We start from the raw sequence: 19,130 nt of genomic DNA on the forward strand, positions 1-19,130 counted from the left end.
TTATTTTAAAGCTCCCTCTGCTGCAATTTTCGGCGGTGCTGTTTTCATTGAAATGGAGGTAAACTGAAAGACACTGAGGACAATCCACCCGCGTCCCATCACTCGGGAGAACAAGTTTACCCTGCTGGTGACAGCCGTCCCTTCATTAAAACCCCTTCCCCCCGCAGCCACCACCACATCCACCCCCTCCCCAGGCTCCGTGAAGGAAGCCCCCAGCCCGGCCCCCAAGTCCCACAAGGGAGCCCGGCCGCGCTCCTTCCCCGCTCCCCTCCCGGAGCCCGCCCCGGGACGCCCTCGCCCCCCGGCAGCGAGCCGAGCCCCGAGCCCACCTGCCGCCCCTCCGCCGAGCACAGCCCGGCCCGGCCCGCAGCAACCCGGCTCCGGAAGAGGAAAGCGCTGGGCGGGCGGTGCGGCGGGGAGGGAAGGAGGCAGGCGGGAGGGAAGGAGCCGTGGAGCACCGCCCTCAGGGGCCGGCCTCGCCTCGCCGCCATGAGCGGGGCTGAGGCGGCTGGTGGCCCGGCCGGGCGGCGGCTGCGGGCGTACACGGCGCTGCCGGTGCGGGTGGTGGAGGAGCACCAGGACGTGAGTGGGGCTGGGGGACATGGGGGAGCCCCTCCGGGGCTGGGGGGCTGCGGGGTAGGCAGGGGAAGGGGATCCCCGGCAGGACGGCGCAGCCAGCTCCAGGCGCCCCCTTATCAGCGCCGTCTCCTCGCCACCCCTAAATGAAGTTCGGCACCCAGGTGGCCTCAATTTCCCTCCCCATGCAGCCATTTCGGCATCTCTGTAAACAACTCAATCTGTTTCTTGTTTCTAATTTCTATATTTAAAGGGAGAGAGCACCCTCATTAGGTGTTAGTGCAGTGCTTAGGAAACTGAACCCAGTGCGGTCTGTGGCAGGCTGACAGCAAAGTGACAAATACAGGGACATACAGCAGGCAGTGAGAAATGGTCGGCTTGGAGCCCTGGTTTTTTCTTTGTTATTTATTATTATTATTTTTATTTAAGTAGTTAAAGGAGTGAAGGAGCTGTTTGCAAACTGATAAACTTGTAGGGTTTGCTTATAATGGCATAAGCTACCATAACTTTAAACTTATGTTTTGAGTTAGCTTAGCAAGGCCTGTTCATTCTAAATACATACACTGTGTTCTCCCTATATACATGTATGTGCATGGTCTGTCATGTAAAGTGTACGTGACCTTTCGTCACAAAGCATCCAAAGCTATATATAGTCCGTTTCTGATGCCGTGCAGCAGGAAGGGGTCACCAGATGCATCGCCCTATGATTAATAGTCACAGCTGGTGCGAAGGCGGTTTTGTTCTCAGTCCAAAGCAGGAGAAAGTTAGAGGTTTTAGGCTCTTCTCTCTTCCCTCATCCCCTCCTAATCTTACAGTTTGTGCTAACACCAAGATGAAACTAATTTAAATCGCAAAAATTGTAGGTTGTAAAGGTAGGCCAGATTATTGCTTTTTCCAAAAGATGTTACAGTCATGGATCAGGGTACCCTTGTTATTTTTGACCTTGTTTTATGTACTGCATAAGTAGTGGGTACACTGAGTAATTTATATCTAGACAGGTGAAATAAAGTCCAAATTTCTGCTGTCAGTCAAATTGTCTACTTAAACCCGTGCAGTGTTCAGGATTTGTGATCTTAAATCAGTTGTATTCCTAAAAGGTAGCTCTGCTTCTGCTTTAGCACAGAGTAATTTTGTTGCCCAGTGCCTTTATAGTCTTCACCTTCACTGTGTAGTAGGGCTGTGATTTACAGCCTTTACTGGATTTGTTCTGGCAGCTGGGGCAATGTAACTGCTACTGGGAGAAGCTTTGCCTACTGCAATCCAGTGAGAAGCATTGTGAATCAGCAATCAGTGTTCTCATTTCACCACCTGACATTGTTGCACGGCAGTTATTTGTTATGCTGTGAATTGATGAGTTGAGGTGCTTTCTCGGCACATACCTTTGAGTGAAGACCTCCAGTAGGAATTGAGGCTAGGTACCTGGGAAAGGTAGCATATTGCAGCCATTAAGTTACATAGGTATTAGGAATCAAGCTCTTTCTTCATAAGTGTGTAGACCTAACTGTCAGTTAAAGTGTAAACAATGGCAGCGTTAGATTTCACTCTGTATGAGTTATCTTCTAAAATCTGAGTAATGAAATGTTTTTATCTCCACAGCACCCATGCACAGTGAGGAAGTTTTATGGTATGGAAAAGGCAGTGCAGGTGCCGTGTCCTGCAGAAAGGAGAAGATAAGTTAGAAATGGAATACAAGAAAAACCTGGTCATTCAGTTGAATGATTAGTGAGAAGAGCCACTGCAAAGAAGAATTTCCATGAATAAGGAGAGGATAGAGCTGTGATTTCCTAGTAGCTTCTCATATATAGAGCTCTCAGGCTCAGTATTTGCAGCTCATGAGCAGCCTTGTTGCTGGAATTGTTTCCCCTTTGTATTGTTTTCTGTCTTCTCCTCCTTCTTCCAATACATAACCCAAATTCTAAGGGAGTAAGAGTGAGGCAAGTGTTTTTGCTGATAAAGCTGTTGTGTTTATCATCTCAGGGGTTACAGTGGAATTATTTTTGTTCATGTTGTTTTAGGTGCTGCCTTTCATCTATCGTGCCATTGGTTCAAAGCATCTTCCTGCCAGTAACATCAGCTTTGTTCATCTTGATTCCCATCCAGACCTCCTTATCCCTGTGAATATGCCTGCAGACACTGTATTTGACAAAGAAGCGCTTTTTAGGTAAGTCCTACATACTGCATCAGAATACTTCAACTCAGCTTCTTGCTGTGTTTGTTTGTGAATATTAATACAACTGTGTGTGAAGTATGAGCAAAAGATGTGTAAATCATTCTCAAGCTGTGTTTTTTGTCTTTTCACGTTTATTCAAAACTTCATGATTTTGCATGGAAGAAGTTATGTTTGTTTTATCAATGTGGTCAAACATTTATTTTGCATGTCCAGAAGGTGTAAGACTTATGAATTGACTTTGTTTAGTAACATATCATGTTATTAAACCAGATGGCTCCCCTGGCTAACAGGACAGCATTCTGAGTGGACGCTTTTTACCTGGAGAGCTGTGGTATTAGAACAGCTTTTCTCTCTTCATACTGAAAAATTGACTAAGACTGAAATAACATCTGCACTGACAAGATACAAATGTGAAGTTGAACAAGATAATTAAGACCAGTGTTTTTCCCCAATTTCTTGTGTAGGCAACAAGCTGCACAATGGTCTGTGTTCTTGTCTTTTTCTTCCTGTTTTAAAATAAATATTGATTGTTCCAGTATTATGGTGATACACAACAGTGACAAGAGGATATAAATGGTATATTAGCAATTGTATCACTCTGCTCATAGTCTGTATTTTTTTGTTGTTGTTGTTGGATAAATAAGAAGCCTTGAGGGCTGCATCATACACCCAAACATTCTGTAGGTTCTGATTGACTCACTTTCACTACTGAGGTTATATTTGAAGTCTACTTAGAACAATTTACAGTAAAATGCTCCCTTGAGCTCTGTTGTTTAGAATAGCATTGATGATGCACCTTTCACTTTCTGTCAGATATATCAATAGAGAGAAGGACAAGTCCACATAGTTTATAATCAAAGTACCATGCTAAAAGTGAAGCTGACTGTGCTTCATAATAATTTTTTTAGTTCTACTACAGACATTTTTGATTCTTCTTATAAATCAATATTTGTTGTTTTTCTTTTCTTGTTTTAATTTCTGATGATTTGCATGGGGGCTTTCAAGATGTGGAATGTATTTATGCTGTTCTTGACCATGTTTTCGTTGCAAGAAAAGTAAGTGTTATCCTTGGTCTTTTCTTCTTCATTACAGTGAATTAAGTATTGAGAACTGGATTATGCCTGCTGTTTATGCTGGCCATATTTCTCAAGTTCTGTGGCTTCACCCACCATGGGCTCAGCAGATCTCAGAGGGAAAACACAATTTTTTAGTTGGGAAAGACATATCAACAACTACAATCAGGTAAGTTGTCTGCTATCGTATGTTGGTAATATAAAAGACACGTAGTTTTAATTGACATTTTTTATATTTCTTGGATAAAGGTAGTAATACATCTGGTTTTTGCAATGAAAAATACAATCTGTATTTGTGAGGTCTTTAGGACCTAATGTGACTATATGTTTTAATGGATACAGTTTAAGTTGTGCCTTAAAGTCTCTCTTTTTTTAATATGTAATTCAAGCTATTCCCCTTGTCCATCACATGCTCCAACCCACTGATTTCCATAGCAGTCCTTTGTTAGATCCTCTTCTGTTTCTTGACATCTCTCATGTCCTGGGGGCCCAAACCTTGGCAGAGTATGTACAATGTGACCTCACCGGTGCTGAACATAGGGAGAAGTCTCTTCTCTTGGCATTTTGGGTAGTACAGAGAAATTTTTTGATGAGTCGTATTCACTGTAGGGGTGTACAGCTTGGTCGTGCTTAATTTGCTTTCTAGTGTGACTGCCCAGTCCTCTTCTGTAGCACCTTGCTGGTCTGTGCCAACCTGCTACTGCTACATGGGGTTTTTCCGTCCCAGATGTGGAACCTTTCATTTATCTTGAAATTAATGAGATTTTTGTAGGTTGTTCCTCTAGGCTGTCTACATCCCTCAGGAGGCCAACAATGGGGAACTAAACTTCTGCTGTTCATAAAATTATCTGTCTGTGGTTGATGGATGGTGGTACCCTGTAATTGGTCACAGTCTTAATACAAGTAAACAGAAGTTGGCTTCTTTCAAGGTTTTCTCAATCTGAATTTATGTTACTTAAGGCTTAATGTGCTGAAATATGGCTTGAAAATAATATTCTATACACTTCCAATCTAGGTGGAGTTTTTATTATTTTAGTTATTTGTTGTTGTTTTTAAATAAAGTGGATTCCATGGATATGTAGCTATTAATCCTTGTTACCTGCTCTCCTTACACTTAGAATAAGGAATCATATGTCAGAGGTAGAGAAAAGTTAAATACTATTAATGCATAATATTTTACTTCTAATAAAGTAAATTATATCCATGGGTTTCACAGCAGTTCTCAAACATAACTAAAATAGTTTTCCTAAAGAAAAAAGACAATCTAAGGCAAAACAGCTAGTGCTTTGCAGCCTTATATGCCGAAACATTGACAATATCTTGTTAAATTCTTGATGTAAGATATAATTCAATGTCAAACTAATCTTAGTAGCACATGATATAGAATCTTTCTCTACCTATTAGAAACCTTGTAGGGCTATCATAAAAATTCCAGAATTTTAATGTATCAATTCAGCATTGAAGAGGTAGATAGAATTCCCATTTAAACACTTGCAGATTAAAATAAATATTTTTATACACAGTTTTATTGGCTTTGTTACCCATCAAACATCTATTCATTTTTCTCCAGATGCCTTAATTGCATGTTTTTTTTGCTAAGTTCTTTACAAAGTTCTGTATTAACTTTGAGTTGTCAATTGTAGGGTTACAGGTACAGATGATTACTTTTTAAGTGATGGTCTTTATGTCCCTGCTGATCAGCTAGAAAACCAGAAGCCTTTAAATTTACATGTCATTCTCATTAATCCTACGGAAACACCAAACAACCAGGAAGAAAATGGCGAAGTAATATCTGCTAAGAGACTGAAGCTAAATACAGATGATACAGCAAACGCTGTTGCTGCCTCTTCATCAGTGACTCCTGGTGACCTTGATCACAGCTCCTCAAGTGTGAAGGACAAGGAAGTACAAAATGCAAGTGCCCTGAACAGGGCAGAATGCTCCACTTCAAGCTCTCTCAGAAATGGTGAATGCCCAGTAAGGGAGGTTGCTAAAAATATCTGCCAAGTTCTTCAGAAAGGGGATGCATTTGTTTTAGACATTGACTTAGATTTTTTTTCAGTTAAGAATCCATTCAAAGAAATGTACACACAGGTAAGCACGACAATAGAGAGTCCTCTTACCATTCATAAAAGAGTATTAATCCTTCTAGTGCTTAGTGTCTGTGGAGAAACTGTCATCTAATTTAAATCAGCAGATCAGCTGATCATGATTAATGAATCACACTAATATTTGAAAAGAGACGGTTTAAGGGAGCGTATATTCCAAAGAAGTACAAAAACCTAATAGAGCTAGGTCCTTACATTTGAAGTAGGTGTAGAGTAAGTATTCAGGCTTAGAGTTATATGGCATGCTTCTGCTTGTTGTGTGGGCCGTAAAAGCTGCTTGGATTTCCAAAGTTCATGTCCAAAGTACCCAAAGCAGGATTAATCAGGGAGCGATGACAGACCATATTTCTCGCCCCTCCTGGTAGTGTGCTATTGTAAAGCCACAACGGTACCCAGAGACTGCCTTTCCAAGAGATATGGTGGTATTGATTATTCAGAGTGGTGACTCCTCTTGATGAGAGGCTGTGATTAATTTCCTTTGTCTGGACTGCTGAGTGTAATGATGAGCAAGCAGCTGTTGTTTCTGATGTTGTGGCTCTGAGCTTAAGACTCTGCACCATATTCAATGTATAGCTTGTGGGCACAGAACTTATCTCACTTGTATAGTGTCGTAAATATGTAGACCCTCAGCTGTGCCGAGCAGTTAGGAGCTTTTCTTTATGTGAACAGGATTTTTAGGAACTAACTCATCTGCCCTGAAAATTGTGTGCAGCATTTAGGCTTACAAATTTACTGCAATATCGTGATTGTTTCTAGTGATTAAGTCTCTTCTTAACACTACTTTAAGTTCAGTCTGTGCTGGAGAACATCTGGCATTTTTGAGTTTCAGCTAGAGTACTGCTTACTTGTTCAGTGTGTAGAAGTGAATACGGTGTCCCTGACCTCTGTTAGTTTCTGACATTCAGTATTTACAATCACAGTACCTTCAGAAAATAAGCAATCCCAATCATTCTGAATCACAGAAGTGTAAGACAAAGTGGAAGCACCACAGGGGTCTTGTCATGTAAGAATAAAATTCAATACCCTCTTAGGGCTTACAGTACATTCTTCATAAAGCCATAGAGGAGTCTTACTGGGTTTTGTTTGGGCGGGGGGGGGGGGGCGGGGCGTGGAGCAGGTTCTTGTGCTGAGATAAGTTCTCAGCTCTAGGAATCACTTTCGGAAGTGGAGTTGCGCAGAGCCCCCAGTATTACCTTTTTTGATAAGAATTTCATTTGTGGTTAATATTTCTTAACTATGTTCCCTCTTCTGTAAAATACAATAATTCTATCAGAAAATGTTGCTCAAGTTAACTATTGGAATATGAGAATCCAAGAAAAAGCTAAAAAGCAAATATGTCTCACCAATTCAGAAGAGTATTCTTCTTCCACCAAAAAACAAATGAAAAAAAAACTAAAATCCAAAACACTGCACTAAAGATGCTTTATATTTTTGTAAAATTTATGGTCTCTTAGTCTACCCTTTCTTTCTCCCTCTACTCCTGAAAAATTCCTGTGTTTGCCTTTTCAATGCCGTTGAGTAAATAATGAGATCTGTTTATTGTTTAAAGAAATTTGAATATTATCAAGGAGTAGGGCTGACAAGCCCCTGTAACAGATTATTCATGAACTACTTGTTCAATCAGCCTAAAGCCTTTACCTGTCTGTTTTTCCTTTAAAATCATACTCTCCTATTCTTATCTGCCTAAATCTGCTCTCTTAGTCTTATTCATCAACTTATTGGGACCTCAGTTCAGCAAAATAGATGTTTAGCTTCAGAGACTGTTTAATTAACAGAGTTTGTAAATATGTAATTTATACAGCTCTGTTACTGAAGTCAGGTTTAAACTTTAGCTGTTTCAAAAATGCTTGGCTGAGGCAGTGAAGTAGTGCCCTCTCAAGCCTCACAGCATCTTCCTCATCTGCATTTACAGAGATTTGTCTGCAGTACTGGAGTAGAAAAGTTACGTTCAAGTGTAGGTGGGGTTTTTATTTTTAAAGACTGAGGGCTTTGAAGTTTTTGGTTGTCATTTGAAGAGACTAATTTTTTCCCCCCTTTTTTTTTTGAAGACAGAGTATAAGCTCTTACAAGAGTTGTACAACTTCAAGAAGCCTCATAAAGATGCAACAGAGGTAAGCCATTTCCTTGTGGGGTACGTTATGTGGGAATGATTCTTTTGATTTATGCAGTAAAAATGAATTATGAGAAGGAAAGAACCTATAAAAGGTGCTTAATGAAGTGGTTTCCAATTAAGCTATGCAGCATGCTGAATACTAATCAGAAGTGTCTTAGGAATTCTTTATGTTAAATATGTAACCATGTAAATATTTAGCATGAGAGTAAACATTAAGTTCTGTAAACAAATGGTAATTGACAAGATAGAAATGAAAATATACTAAGTCATCTGCGGTCTCTCTTAAGGTTCAAATTTTTTTTCTCCCTCTAGGGTCTCTTTTTCCGTGCTCTAGTTGTTCTTCCTTGATAGTGAGAGTTGTGCTAAATGCCTAATTGGTATTTTATGTATTTATTTAGATGTGGAAGGGCAAGTATTGTACCACTGCAGTGTACTCCTCATTGAATGTGTTGGGTGTTTCTGAATCATGGAAATATACACCTGCTGCAGCTGCCAAATGTTTATTTAGCCCTGAGCCCAAACCATGTAACGAGTCATATTAATGGTCATTATACCATATAATTCTAAACAAGAGCTTAGCTTTGGTTTTATAATCATTTGAAGACTTACAGAAAGAGTCAATACATATAATAATCCGAGATTAATAAATCTTAATTTGTATGTATAAAGAAATGAAGTGGATGATTGTCAGATTGGTTTTCATATTTCTTAGTCAATCTGCACGACTGTGGTAAAAACAGGTACCTATTTAAAAGGTATGAAAATGTGGAAGGGGAAAAGGATTGTGATTAAGTTCACAATGTGATTTCAGGGCATAACTCATTTACATAAGACAACAAATTTATTGGAGGCAATTGAAGTGGTTAGCAGAAAGTGAGTAATAGGTAGGTACAGAACTTAATGTAAGACCAGATCTATGGATGTTTGTAGTGAGACAATTAACTTAAAAGGTCCAAATGCAGAAAACTAGTGCAATTGGAATTTTTCCAAGACTCAGAAAATATTCTAGATGTCTAGTCTCTGAAAATCTGTTAGTAATTCCAAAGTACATTTAGATGTGTATTTCTATCATAGTGCAAGGTAGGTTGTTTTTTTTTTTTTTTAACGTATAGATAGAGATTGGATATATCTTTAAGGTTAGTTACTAGTGCTGCACAGAAAGATGTCTTACTCATCCCTCAGAAACATAAAGGTGTACTTCATGAATGGCTGGTACCCTCAGCTATTCTTAATTTAGCCTGAAGCTGACAACACTGACCAAAAGAAGCAGCATCTGTTATATGGCAGTCATTAGCATCCTAAGAGGAACAACTATGTTCTTAATTCTTAGCCATTTTATACCAATATGCTTTTTAATTTTCCTTCACGCAGCACTGCACTGAGTCTCCTTTATAATAAATGTGCTAAACATTGCTTTTCATTTGATATGCTATATAGGGCCTCTCTCTGCGAATATTTATATGCACAATTTGTATGCATGTGCATTTGTAGCCTTGCTTACTCCAAGAAGATTGCTTCTTCATGTATTCTGAACACTTTAAGAAAGTGCATAAACTTTTCCAGGATTAGAGCCATAGCAAGCATTTTAAATTAATTACAAATCCTTTCAGGCATGCACGCAGAGCTGAAAAACCTTTAGATAACACATCTTGTATTTTTTTTCCTGAAAACTTTTTCCATTCAATTGAGTAATATTCATAATTCTTATAAAATTAAAAAAAAAAAACTCGTTACAACAATGTAAAGCTTGCACTCATCTGAGTTCCTGTGTATTAATATTAAATTAATCAAATACTGCAACATTTCAATGCTATATAAACAAATCCAACAATACTGTTTATTTGCTCTAATCTTTGTTCTTTGTGTATTCTACCAGAATATAGATGCAGCTTTTTACATGCTATAGGAAAGACAGAGCAAAGAGGTGTGTTTTTCTGAAGATACCAGTTTCTGCAGGAAATCATTCTGATCATCTTGTAAAGATGTTCTGTAGCAATGAAGTAGTTGTTTCTGTTTCCCCACATACACTAGATCAATTAAGCCATGATTTAGCTAGGAAAATCATTCTTGTCTCTTTTTTTCCTAACATGTTTTTATATGTGCATATTTAAAGGAAGGCTTGCTGGATTGTGTTGAAAACCGTGTTCATCAGCTAGAAGATCTGGAAGCAGCATTTGCAGATTTGTGTGACAACGATGATGAAGAAACCCTACAGAAGTGGGCTTCATATCCTGGGTAGGAGATCTCTAAATGGCTTAAAACCCTCCTGCCGTTGGTTAATTCCCATAGCCTTTGGAGAAGAATCTTCATGAACTGGTGACACAGTTAACAGTAAAGTGTTCTTCCTTATTCCCATCATATTGGAACTCTTCCTGGTCAGCTTACTAAGCTTAAGTAAGTTGAGATAACACAATTTCAGATAAGTAAGCCTGTTGTTGCTTCCTTTAGATCAACCTCTTTCCTGCTAAAACTACTAGAATAATCTCTTCTGAAAGACCTTTACCTTTTCCATACTAGTATGGGTAGGTTTTGATTCTTCTTGGAACTCATTACGTTAGCACCTTCCTTTCCCTTATCTAAGATTCAGATGTCTATTGAAAAAAAAAAAAAAGAATCAATTTACCAGTGTCAGTAAGGTTTCTCTCCTGCAACTGCTCTTTTCTTGGGAGCCTTTCTGGAGCACAGTAGACAAGGCTGTTGTTCCTGACCTACTGCAGAAGCAGTGCTGCAGGAGACCTCCTGATTTACCCTGGTGGATAGTCTTTAAAAGTGCCGGAAGTGCAGACGGTCATAGCTCTGGAAGTCTTCTATTAGAATAACTCTGAGGAGAAAAACCAGTATATACTATAAGGCTAGTAAGCAGAGTCAAAAGGATGTGATTTCAAATCAGTTCCCTGAAAAATATGTGATAGTTATCTGTATATTTCAGTTTTAAACAGAAGAATACTTAGCTTGTGGACCTGTATATTCACATACTGTTTTGTCTAAACTTTTCCTTAAGGCCAGAAATGATAACTGTATCATTTAGTCTGTGTAAGACGTGTCTTAGATTTGCACCTAAGAACTTAAGCCTTCAGTCTGTTTTCCTTAATTTCTATAGTGCAGTTGTTTAGGAACTGATTAGCGCAGCACTTTGCTAACAGAAAAGGCAGGAATCTGGATGGGATCTGTGCAAGGCTGCCATTTTTTTCTTTGCTTTTAGAAGAGCAAGTCAGACAAAGCAAAACTTAAGTCTGTCTTCAGTGCCACATAGTAAACTTTTTACAAGATCAGCTTTATACAGCTTCATGCAAATTTTGTTGTCTCTGGAGGGAGGTAGGTTTGGCAACTTAAAAATTTAGTGATCTGTGTGAGGCAGAACTCTCATAAAAAGCAACAAACTTATTGGGGTTATACAGAAGGGCTGCTTTGGTGCTACGGAAGTCTCTGCTTTCTGTGGAAAAATGGAAATGAGTGAAAGGCTGGGTACATGAGTGAGAATGTCCACAAAACGTCAGCAGCATCTGCTATGCTTTTAAATAAATGTTTTAATCAGAAAAGAAACTGAGCAAAAGTCCAAGTTTTCCCTTAATAGGAAGATTACTCGTTTTTGCTGTCAAATACAGCAGTTACTGCCAGACTTGTGTAACAATCACTGCAAGAATTTCTTACCAAGTTAATACAACTTTTGAGTTACAACAGCTTTTCTCCAGGGCCACCCTAAAAGAAAGGGGAAGAGGCCTTGTGAAGAGTAGGTATGAATACAGGGTTTTCCTGAGACCTGGGGAAACAGCAAAGTAGTACTGATAGTCTCCATTTTTCCTAGGTGCAAGATGACACTGAGGGGCAACGTAACTCCTACTTTTTTTCTTTTTTTCTTTTTTTTTTAAACTTAGGTTAAATGTATCAGTTTTTAAGTGTTTACATAACAAGTTCTGGTTGTATTTTTTTTTTTTTATTCCAGAATGAAGCCCCTTGTTCAACTAGTTCACAGTTTGAAAAGCAGGATGGAGAGCCCAGACTATGAAATGGTAGGTCGCTGTATAAAGGAGCAGAAAGTCGATAATTTCAAAAACATAGTTTCAATATGGAGGGGAAAAGTCATGTTTAATTTTAGACTTGCCTCCTTGATTCAGGACTTCTTGGGATTTTAATAGTTTTCTTTTTTTTTAATGTTACTGCTTAGAGCAGCTTTTTTGAAAAGCTTTTGAATTTTTATTCTGCTTGTCTATACTTATGCAACATTAATATGATCTTTAGGACACTCATGTCTCAAGCTGCCTCTTTTGAAGCAAGTTTTCGCTTCACCAGGGTCTGTTGATATAATTTGTAGAACTTAAGGTACCTGTTTGAAGATGGCAGGCCTGATCTTTTACAAGGACTGCAGCATGCTCTGAATTCATAGGAGAGGTACATTGCACTGGACTACTGTCTGAAGGTGTGTAAGTTACTTCTTGGGCTAGGGATAGCAATTTAGGGAGTTCTTACACAGACAAGCCATATCAATACTTTGTCTGTATAACAAGTGAAGATCTGTTAATTGTCTGTTAATAAATCTGTTTAATTTACATGCAGGTCCATCAGGCTGGTCTGACCTGTGATTATATGGAGCTTCCCCACCATGTTAGCACGGAAGAGGAGATTGAAGGCCTCATACAATCCACTAAAGTTCTACTGAAAAATATGCCTAAGCCCACACTTGTGACAATTGCTCGGTAAGACTGTGTAGATTCTTTAAAACATTCAGACTGCTTACAAAGCTAAATGATTCTATGAATATAACATTGGTTAATATATCTTTAAAAAAATCCATCTTCAATTGCAAAACTTCGTATAGTGAAAATTGACATTTGAAAGCATTAATCATAAGGCAGTGACAATATACTGCTTAAGGGAAGTTTCTGCGCTGATGGCCAGTTTTACCAGGCTTTAGAGTGGCCAGCACAGATTTCAACAGCAGTGAAAACACGATGACTTAATGAGCTTCAGTGCAGGCTATATAAAGCCTATGATGAGGCCTTGCATGTGTTGCAGTGGATGGCTGTCATTGAGGTTCATATTACCTTTGCTACTTCTGGTAAGCAATTTAGCGTAAAGCTAGCTTGGACAAGCTTGCATGGTCTGAAATTATGCCTTCTCTACTCTTGTGCTAGGATTCATTACACTATTGGTAAGATCTCTGTTTTCAGTGAAATTTCTCATGAAAAAAATTCTGATGAAAGTGGGAGAGGTTTTCATCTAATAGTCTGAAGGGTATTTATATTCTAGGAAGCTCTAATGAAGCTTTGCATAGGGTAAAAATTACGCATCCAGGACTGTAAGGGAATTATTTGGGAGAACAGAATGGAGTTAGGGCCAACGTACTATCCTATCCTGGGAAAACTTAATTTGAAGACCACAGTGTAACTCTTGACAAATTATTGCAATTTACTCACTTTAAGAATAGCATGTGTGCCCTAAAAGTACAGGCAGCAACACCAGGATCTGACATGAAATAGTTTGTGTCAACAACAAATAGCACAGCAAATACCTACAATAAAAGAAAGCTGTATTTTCTGTGCCAGCCACAGAGTTGTTAGGCACTGTTGCAGAGGAAATACAGAATCATTTATGTAGGTCTTGACAGATCTAAAATCCTAGAAGTGTAGCTCTGGGTTTTCTACCAGCATCTGTTTGTGGTAAATAATGTTATCCCAGGAATTACACAGATATTTTTTTTCAAATTTTCCTACCCATTTTAACTAGTAGCAATTGAATCTTTCAATCTACCTTTCCACCAGTACTTTAATTGGATCATTTGCTTGAATTCTGACTGGCAACATGTTGTGTTAGAGTTGAAAGACTTAATAGTCACGTTTCTGATCTGCTGTGGGCTTTGTGTTCAACTTCAGGCAAATTTCAGTTGTTGAAAGCAGAGAGGAAAAGCACAGTAGTATGCTTTGAAGAGATACTGGGAGGCAGAACTTATCACACTTTGAAATTAGCTTCAACACCCTGGATACAAATCATTACAAGAATACAAATTAATGATATCTATACTCCCTCATTGTTTTTTTCAAATCTTTGTTACAGATCAAGTTTGGATGACTATTGCCCTTCTGAGCAGGTTGACATCATTCAAGAGAAGGTTCTCAGTTTACTAGGTTTGGTGTATGGCACTCTGGATGTGCACTTGGATTACTCAAGCAACTCTTTGTGACGTTTCTTCATATATTGCTCTCTAATGCAGTAGATTAATTTAAATCGCATATTTGCTGTGGTTGCAGGCGAAAAAACACTCTTATTTCAGCAGATGGCACTAGAACCCAAGCTGACCAAGAGCTAATTTTAAGTTGCACTGCTTTCTGTCAGCTGCATCTGAACTGTTACCTGTCTCTGATTGTTATTTTTGCTATCTTGCTTATTTTAAAAATTGGTGCAAGAGAAACTGTTTGTCCACAGAATGTATTTTTTCACCTGATTTCTTGAAGTGTGTGTAAAAAAAAAAAAAATCTAAAAATAAATGTATTTCTTTTATAAACTTAAATTTTTTGGAGTTTAGTGAGTAACAGATGTGTTCCTGAGTTGCATTCTACTCTTTTAAAAATTACCTCAGTAGTGCCAATAAGACTTCGCGTTTGCATAGTGATCTTTCCTAACTGCTGTGCTTCAGCACTCCCCTCACATTTTCAAGAGCAGTTTATGGCTTCTGCCCATCCACAGAATATTATTTGTATTTATACTCTGCATTAATGTTGTCTCTTTACCCTAGAGTATTTCAGTGGTGACTCAGATAATGACTCAGATAATGTTCCTGATATACAGACATAGAGTTTTCACAGGTTTTTTACTATTTCTGTTGTTGATGCAAATGACTGTATTGTAAATATTTAATAGAAGAAATGTTTTAAAACAATAAGTTCCATGACCACAGGACCTTTTTTCTTCTTTATGAATTCTATCACAAAGACACGTCTAATCTTGGATCCAAGCTCCTTAGTACTTCATGAATTACAGAGAGTATACATTGTGTACAGAAACCAAGTGGAGTCATTTTATGTACTGCTTGTGCAGAGAGGATTTTGTATGTGTGTAAGAGATGCTCTTTGCTGGCTTTGGGTAAGGTTGTAAAGAACTAAAAAAGCATTGAAATGCAGGTGCCAGGGGTATGTCCAGAGTACTGTGAGCCCCGGAGAGGTGCTGTAGCACAGTTCTGCCTGGCTGCCTGACAGAATTCTTCGTCAGGGTCCCCCAGCAGAGAAGCAGCAGCAGGCTGGCCTGGGCCAGGCCCTGCCCATGGGTCACTGCAAGCCTGGGGCTGCCCTGTGCCAGCTCCAACAGGGCACGGCTGGGCCCAGCAGCCCAAGATGGCAGCACCTCGCCTCGGGGACAGCCTGGGGAAGACAGGAGGGCACAGCGCTGCCCGGCAGCCAGCAGAAAGAAAGGAAGAAAGGGGGATAAACAGCCCTGCTGGCACCCAGGGGAGAGAAGGAGGAGTGCAGGAGGGGCTCCAGGAACAGGAGCAGAGATCCCCTTGCAGCCCCTGAGCAGGAGGCAGCGCTGGAGCAGGGATTTCCCTCCCTCAGCCCCTGGGCAGGCCCTGTGCTGGAGTAAGATTTAGTTTTTGTTTTGTTTCTCACCATCCTACTCTAGTTGGTAAAAATAAATAAATAAATAAAATAATAATAATAATAATAATAATAATAATAATAATAATAATAAATTTTCCCCACAGCATGTTTGCATGCGATTTTAACTGGTAAGTGATCCCCTTGTAATTATTTTGGCCTCCAATGAGCTCTTTCTGCCTCATTTTCTTCCCCCATCCTGCTGAGGAGGGGCTGAGTGGGCGCCTGGCAGCCATCCTAAGTAGCCCACCACAATGCTCAGGCTTGTTGTAGAGTGTTTACTCGACTGTCTCCGAGCTTTTGAGCAGTCCTGTATTGCAGGATTGGGTGTGACCTATGGGAGTCGATTTAAATTCTGAAATGGTTAAGACGGGTACAAGCTCTAGCCCAGGTTGTTGGTACAGTGAGTCATAACCCGGGGGAAGAATAAACTCCACAAAACCAGTGTTCACCGTGATAAACACAACCACATTACAAGTGACACTTAGAAGCCTTTTCCCTCAAATTATTAAAATGAACAAAATTAAGAACAGAAGTATTGGCAAGCCTAATTAGGTGTCTGCTGTAGGTTTTGTGCACCAATACTGCCTAGAAGTAGTGCCAATGGCATCATATCTGTCAAGAGCCAGCTACCTTTACTCCATGCAGAAAAATACTAACAAAAAAGCAAATCAGTTTTTCTTTAATTTCCAGAAATGCAAGTCGTGTAGTCTTTCCATATGCCTGTTCAGAAAGGTTGACTTCACAATACGTATTTTTTGTAGTCTGGGTGTGGCAGGGGCAACAATGAGAATTTTACAGCAGGTTAAGACAAATTATTCATGGAGTTTATACTGCATTAAGTCAAATTAAAAGTCAGCATCCTGTGCAATGTTTGTGGTGTATAATTTTATTTGGTCACTTTTTTTACTTCTCAGTGTGCTGAGAAATGTCAACTTAGTCCCAGAAATATGCTTCCGTAATGAAGTGAGGGAAGGATTAGCATGGTTTCAAGACGACATGCAGTCAATATTGACTTGATTTCCATTTTCAAATATTTCTTTACAAAAATGAATATTTGCAGTAGAATGTTTTTTGATACAGAATAGAATGGGTGGATCATGCCTACTTTTTAAATGTTACACTGACTTAGAATTCAAGTAGATGTCATTTGAAGTCACGTGGTGGCTACCTTTCTTCTCAGTAAGAAACAGTCATTTGAATTCGTATTGTTTCAGCTTAATTTTTTTTTTTTTTAGGCAACAATTAATGAGCTGTTACTACACTGATTATAGCAAAAAAGTAAACTAGTTATGCTTATTTGCAAGAACATTTATTATTATTATTATTATTATTATTATTATTATTATTATTATTATTATTATTTTAGGTGTTAAGGCAGAGTGCAGCATTTTTATCATGCAGTCTGATACCCTCCACAACACAGGTTGCTTCCCACAGTGGTTTTTCATGTAAGTAACCAGTAGTTACTGAAAGTGGTACTGAAATGCCTCTATTCCCACACTGTGCTCCTCTTCTGAAAAAGAAATGTAAACAAAATGTGAAAGCTTTTTCCCTACTCAATATTTAGCCTTGGCCTTGCTAGTTTTCTCCTTGCTTAACTTCTTACTGGTGATCTTGATGCAGTCACACTGACCCTGCCTGTAGCTGTCCTCTCTGTGAAGCAAGTGTGCCATGTAAACCTTTTTTTTTTTTTTCTGGTAGGAATCCCAATTTAGCGCGTTCATTGCCTTATGTTGTTACCTATGGTAAAATGTAGCTCCATACAGTCTTGATAGGATGCATCCACACTGGCCTATGGGCAGGGGCGTCAATTCCAATTTTAACTGGAAGATACTTTAGAGAAGTAAGAAAATAATTTGGTACAGCATTTCTGTGACAGCAAACCTGAATGGGTTATGTTTAGCCTCAAAAAGACACTGACCTGTAGTGAACAGCGTATCTCCACATAGCTGAACAAGAGAGACTTCTCCTCCACTTGGAGGGAGTCTTTTAAATGCCTGTCTTCCTGCCACACATACCTGTGCTGATGGAGCCCGAGGCTTCACTAACACAGTTAAAAGCATTTTGCCTGTTTCCCACTAGGTGGAGAGAGAAGTGCATGTTACTGTTTCCACTGTCCTAATTATCTGAAAGGCTGCAAATGTGTTTCCAGGTTCACATTGTGATTAAACTCTATTTATCCTTTGGAAATAAAAGGAGAACAGAATAACCAGCCTCTTTAATGCAGTAGAAAATTTCCAATCACAAAGAACTCTGCATCAATGTTTGCCTTTAAGATCTATCACGCAGATAGACAAGAGGTGAAATTTTCCCAAGTTAAGAAAATATAAATGATGTAAAATTAGTGCCTGAGTTAGGGGCCAAATGCAACTGAATTTTAAAGAAAACTTTTCCTGAGTTTGTTGTGGTTTAACCTGGCAGGCAGCCAAGAACCATACACCTCTGCTTCCTCCCTCCCGGTGGGACTGGGGGGTGACAAAAAGATAAACTTGTGGGTTGAGATAAAGGCAGTTTATTAGGATAAGACGGAGGGGAAAACAATAATAATAGTAACAAAAATATGCAAGTGATGCACAGCACAATTGCTCACCACCTGCTGACTGATGCCTAGCCAGGCCCTGAGCAGCGGCTGCTCCCCCGGCCAACCCTCCCATTTTTATTGTTCAGCATGACACCACAAGCTATGGGACATCCCTTTGGCCAGCCTGGGCCAGCTGTCCTGGCTGTGTCCCCTCCCAGCTCCTGGTGCACCCTGAGCCTTCTTACTGTCAGGGCAATGCGAGAAGCAGAAAAGTCCTTAGCTCTGCGCAAGCACTGCTCTGTAGCAACTAAAACATCAGTGTGTTATCAATGTTATTTTTCTCCTAAATCCAAAACACAGCAACGTATTAGCCACTATGAAGAAAATTAACTCTCTCTCAGCTGAAACCAGGACAGAGTTTTATGAATGTGAACTTGCATAGGTAAATGATACTTCAGCACTACAAGGGTGGAAGGCCTATTGCAGAATTTCAGTTAAAATTGTTAGAGGTCTGATTTCTGAGAACAACCAGTTTTCCATATACAAACAGTTTTAAGCATTAAGTTCCCAAGTGAAGTTATTCTTAAAATTGAAGTCCACTATGATAACGCTTCAGCAAATTCTCTGAAAATCTGCAGAAAACAAGGGAAATTGTTTACTTGCCAGGCTATGATGGTTTAAGATCTTTCTTTCCTCATGCATTTCCAACAACTCTCTCTCTTTCCTGTTTCTCTAACTTGCGTATTATACTTTGGATTCTGTGTCATAATTTTAATAAACCATTGGGAAATCTGTGATGGCCACTGACAGGACAGAAAAGGTTAAATGCTCCAGTTGCTGCCAAAGCAATGAACAAGTGGAAATGGGAAGGTTCCTGGCCATGTAAAGCAGTGCAGCGAGGCAGACAACCCTCACAGGATAGCTGGAGGGAAGGAGCAGAGGGGAAAGGCTGGTGCTGCTGAGCCAGTTGTCCTGCCCCT

General features: G+C 39.5%; 2 protein-coding genes across 6 annotated transcripts in view; one reads left to right on the top strand and one right to left on the bottom strand.

Annotated features, from left to right (window-relative positions):
• The window catches only part of DROSHA (drosha ribonuclease III), a 71,841-nt gene extending 71,399 nt beyond the window's left edge, over nucleotides 1-442 (bottom strand). For both annotated transcript variants that reach the window (XM_048076098.2, XM_048076097.2), the window contains exon 1: nucleotides 330-442. The gene's annotated coding sequence lies outside the window, so the exon portion shown is untranslated. The remainder of the gene's footprint in view (nucleotides 1-329) is intronic.
• Nucleotides 429-16,497, top strand: C2H5orf22 (chromosome 2 C5orf22 homolog). Of its 4 annotated transcripts, XM_066992513.1 has the most exons (10): nucleotides 454-582; nucleotides 2,173-2,200; nucleotides 2,592-2,737; nucleotides 3,839-3,988; nucleotides 5,463-5,913; nucleotides 7,976-8,038; nucleotides 10,154-10,275; nucleotides 11,984-12,050; nucleotides 12,595-12,734; nucleotides 14,092-16,497. In XM_066992513.1, exons 2-10 carry the CDS (start codon nucleotides 2,198-2,200, stop codon nucleotides 14,216-14,218), a joined length of 1,269 nt encoding a protein of 422 aa, XP_066848614.1. In that variant the 5' UTR covers nucleotides 454-582; nucleotides 2,173-2,197; the 3' UTR covers nucleotides 14,219-16,497. The 4 variants fall into 4 exon arrangements, with proteins under 4 accessions (XP_047932056.1, XP_066848614.1, XP_013042883.1 ...); XM_048076099.2 differs by lacking the exon at nucleotides 2,173-2,200 and having other exon boundaries at nucleotides 429-582; XM_013187429.3 differs by lacking the exons at nucleotides 454-582; nucleotides 2,173-2,200 and adding an exon at nucleotides 930-948.
• The last annotated feature ends 2,633 nt before the right edge of the window (nucleotides 16,498-19,130 follow it).

Source organism: Anser cygnoides, chromosome 2 (assembly GCF_040182565.1).
Source record: "Anser cygnoides isolate HZ-2024a breed goose chromosome 2, Taihu_goose_T2T_genome, whole genome shotgun sequence".
Classification (NCBI taxonomy): domain Eukaryota; kingdom Metazoa; phylum Chordata; class Aves; order Anseriformes; family Anatidae; genus Anser; species Anser cygnoides.

What these genes read in the sequence shown, in the direction of transcription:
- C2H5orf22 (XM_048076099.2), top strand. Translation starts at nt 490, where the DNA reads ATGAGCGGGGCTGAGGCGGCTGGTGGCCCGGCCGGGCGGCGGCTGCGG. An exon ending in TCAAAGAAATGTACACACAG is followed by an intron (nt 5,914 to 7,975) that starts GTAAGCACGACA and finishes TTTTTTTTGAAG; the next exon opens with ACAGAGTATAAGCTCTTACA. An exon ending in AAGTGGGCTTCATATCCTGG is followed by an intron (nt 10,276 to 11,983) that starts GTAGGAGATCTC and finishes TTTTTATTCCAG; the next exon opens with AATGAAGCCCCTTGTTCAAC.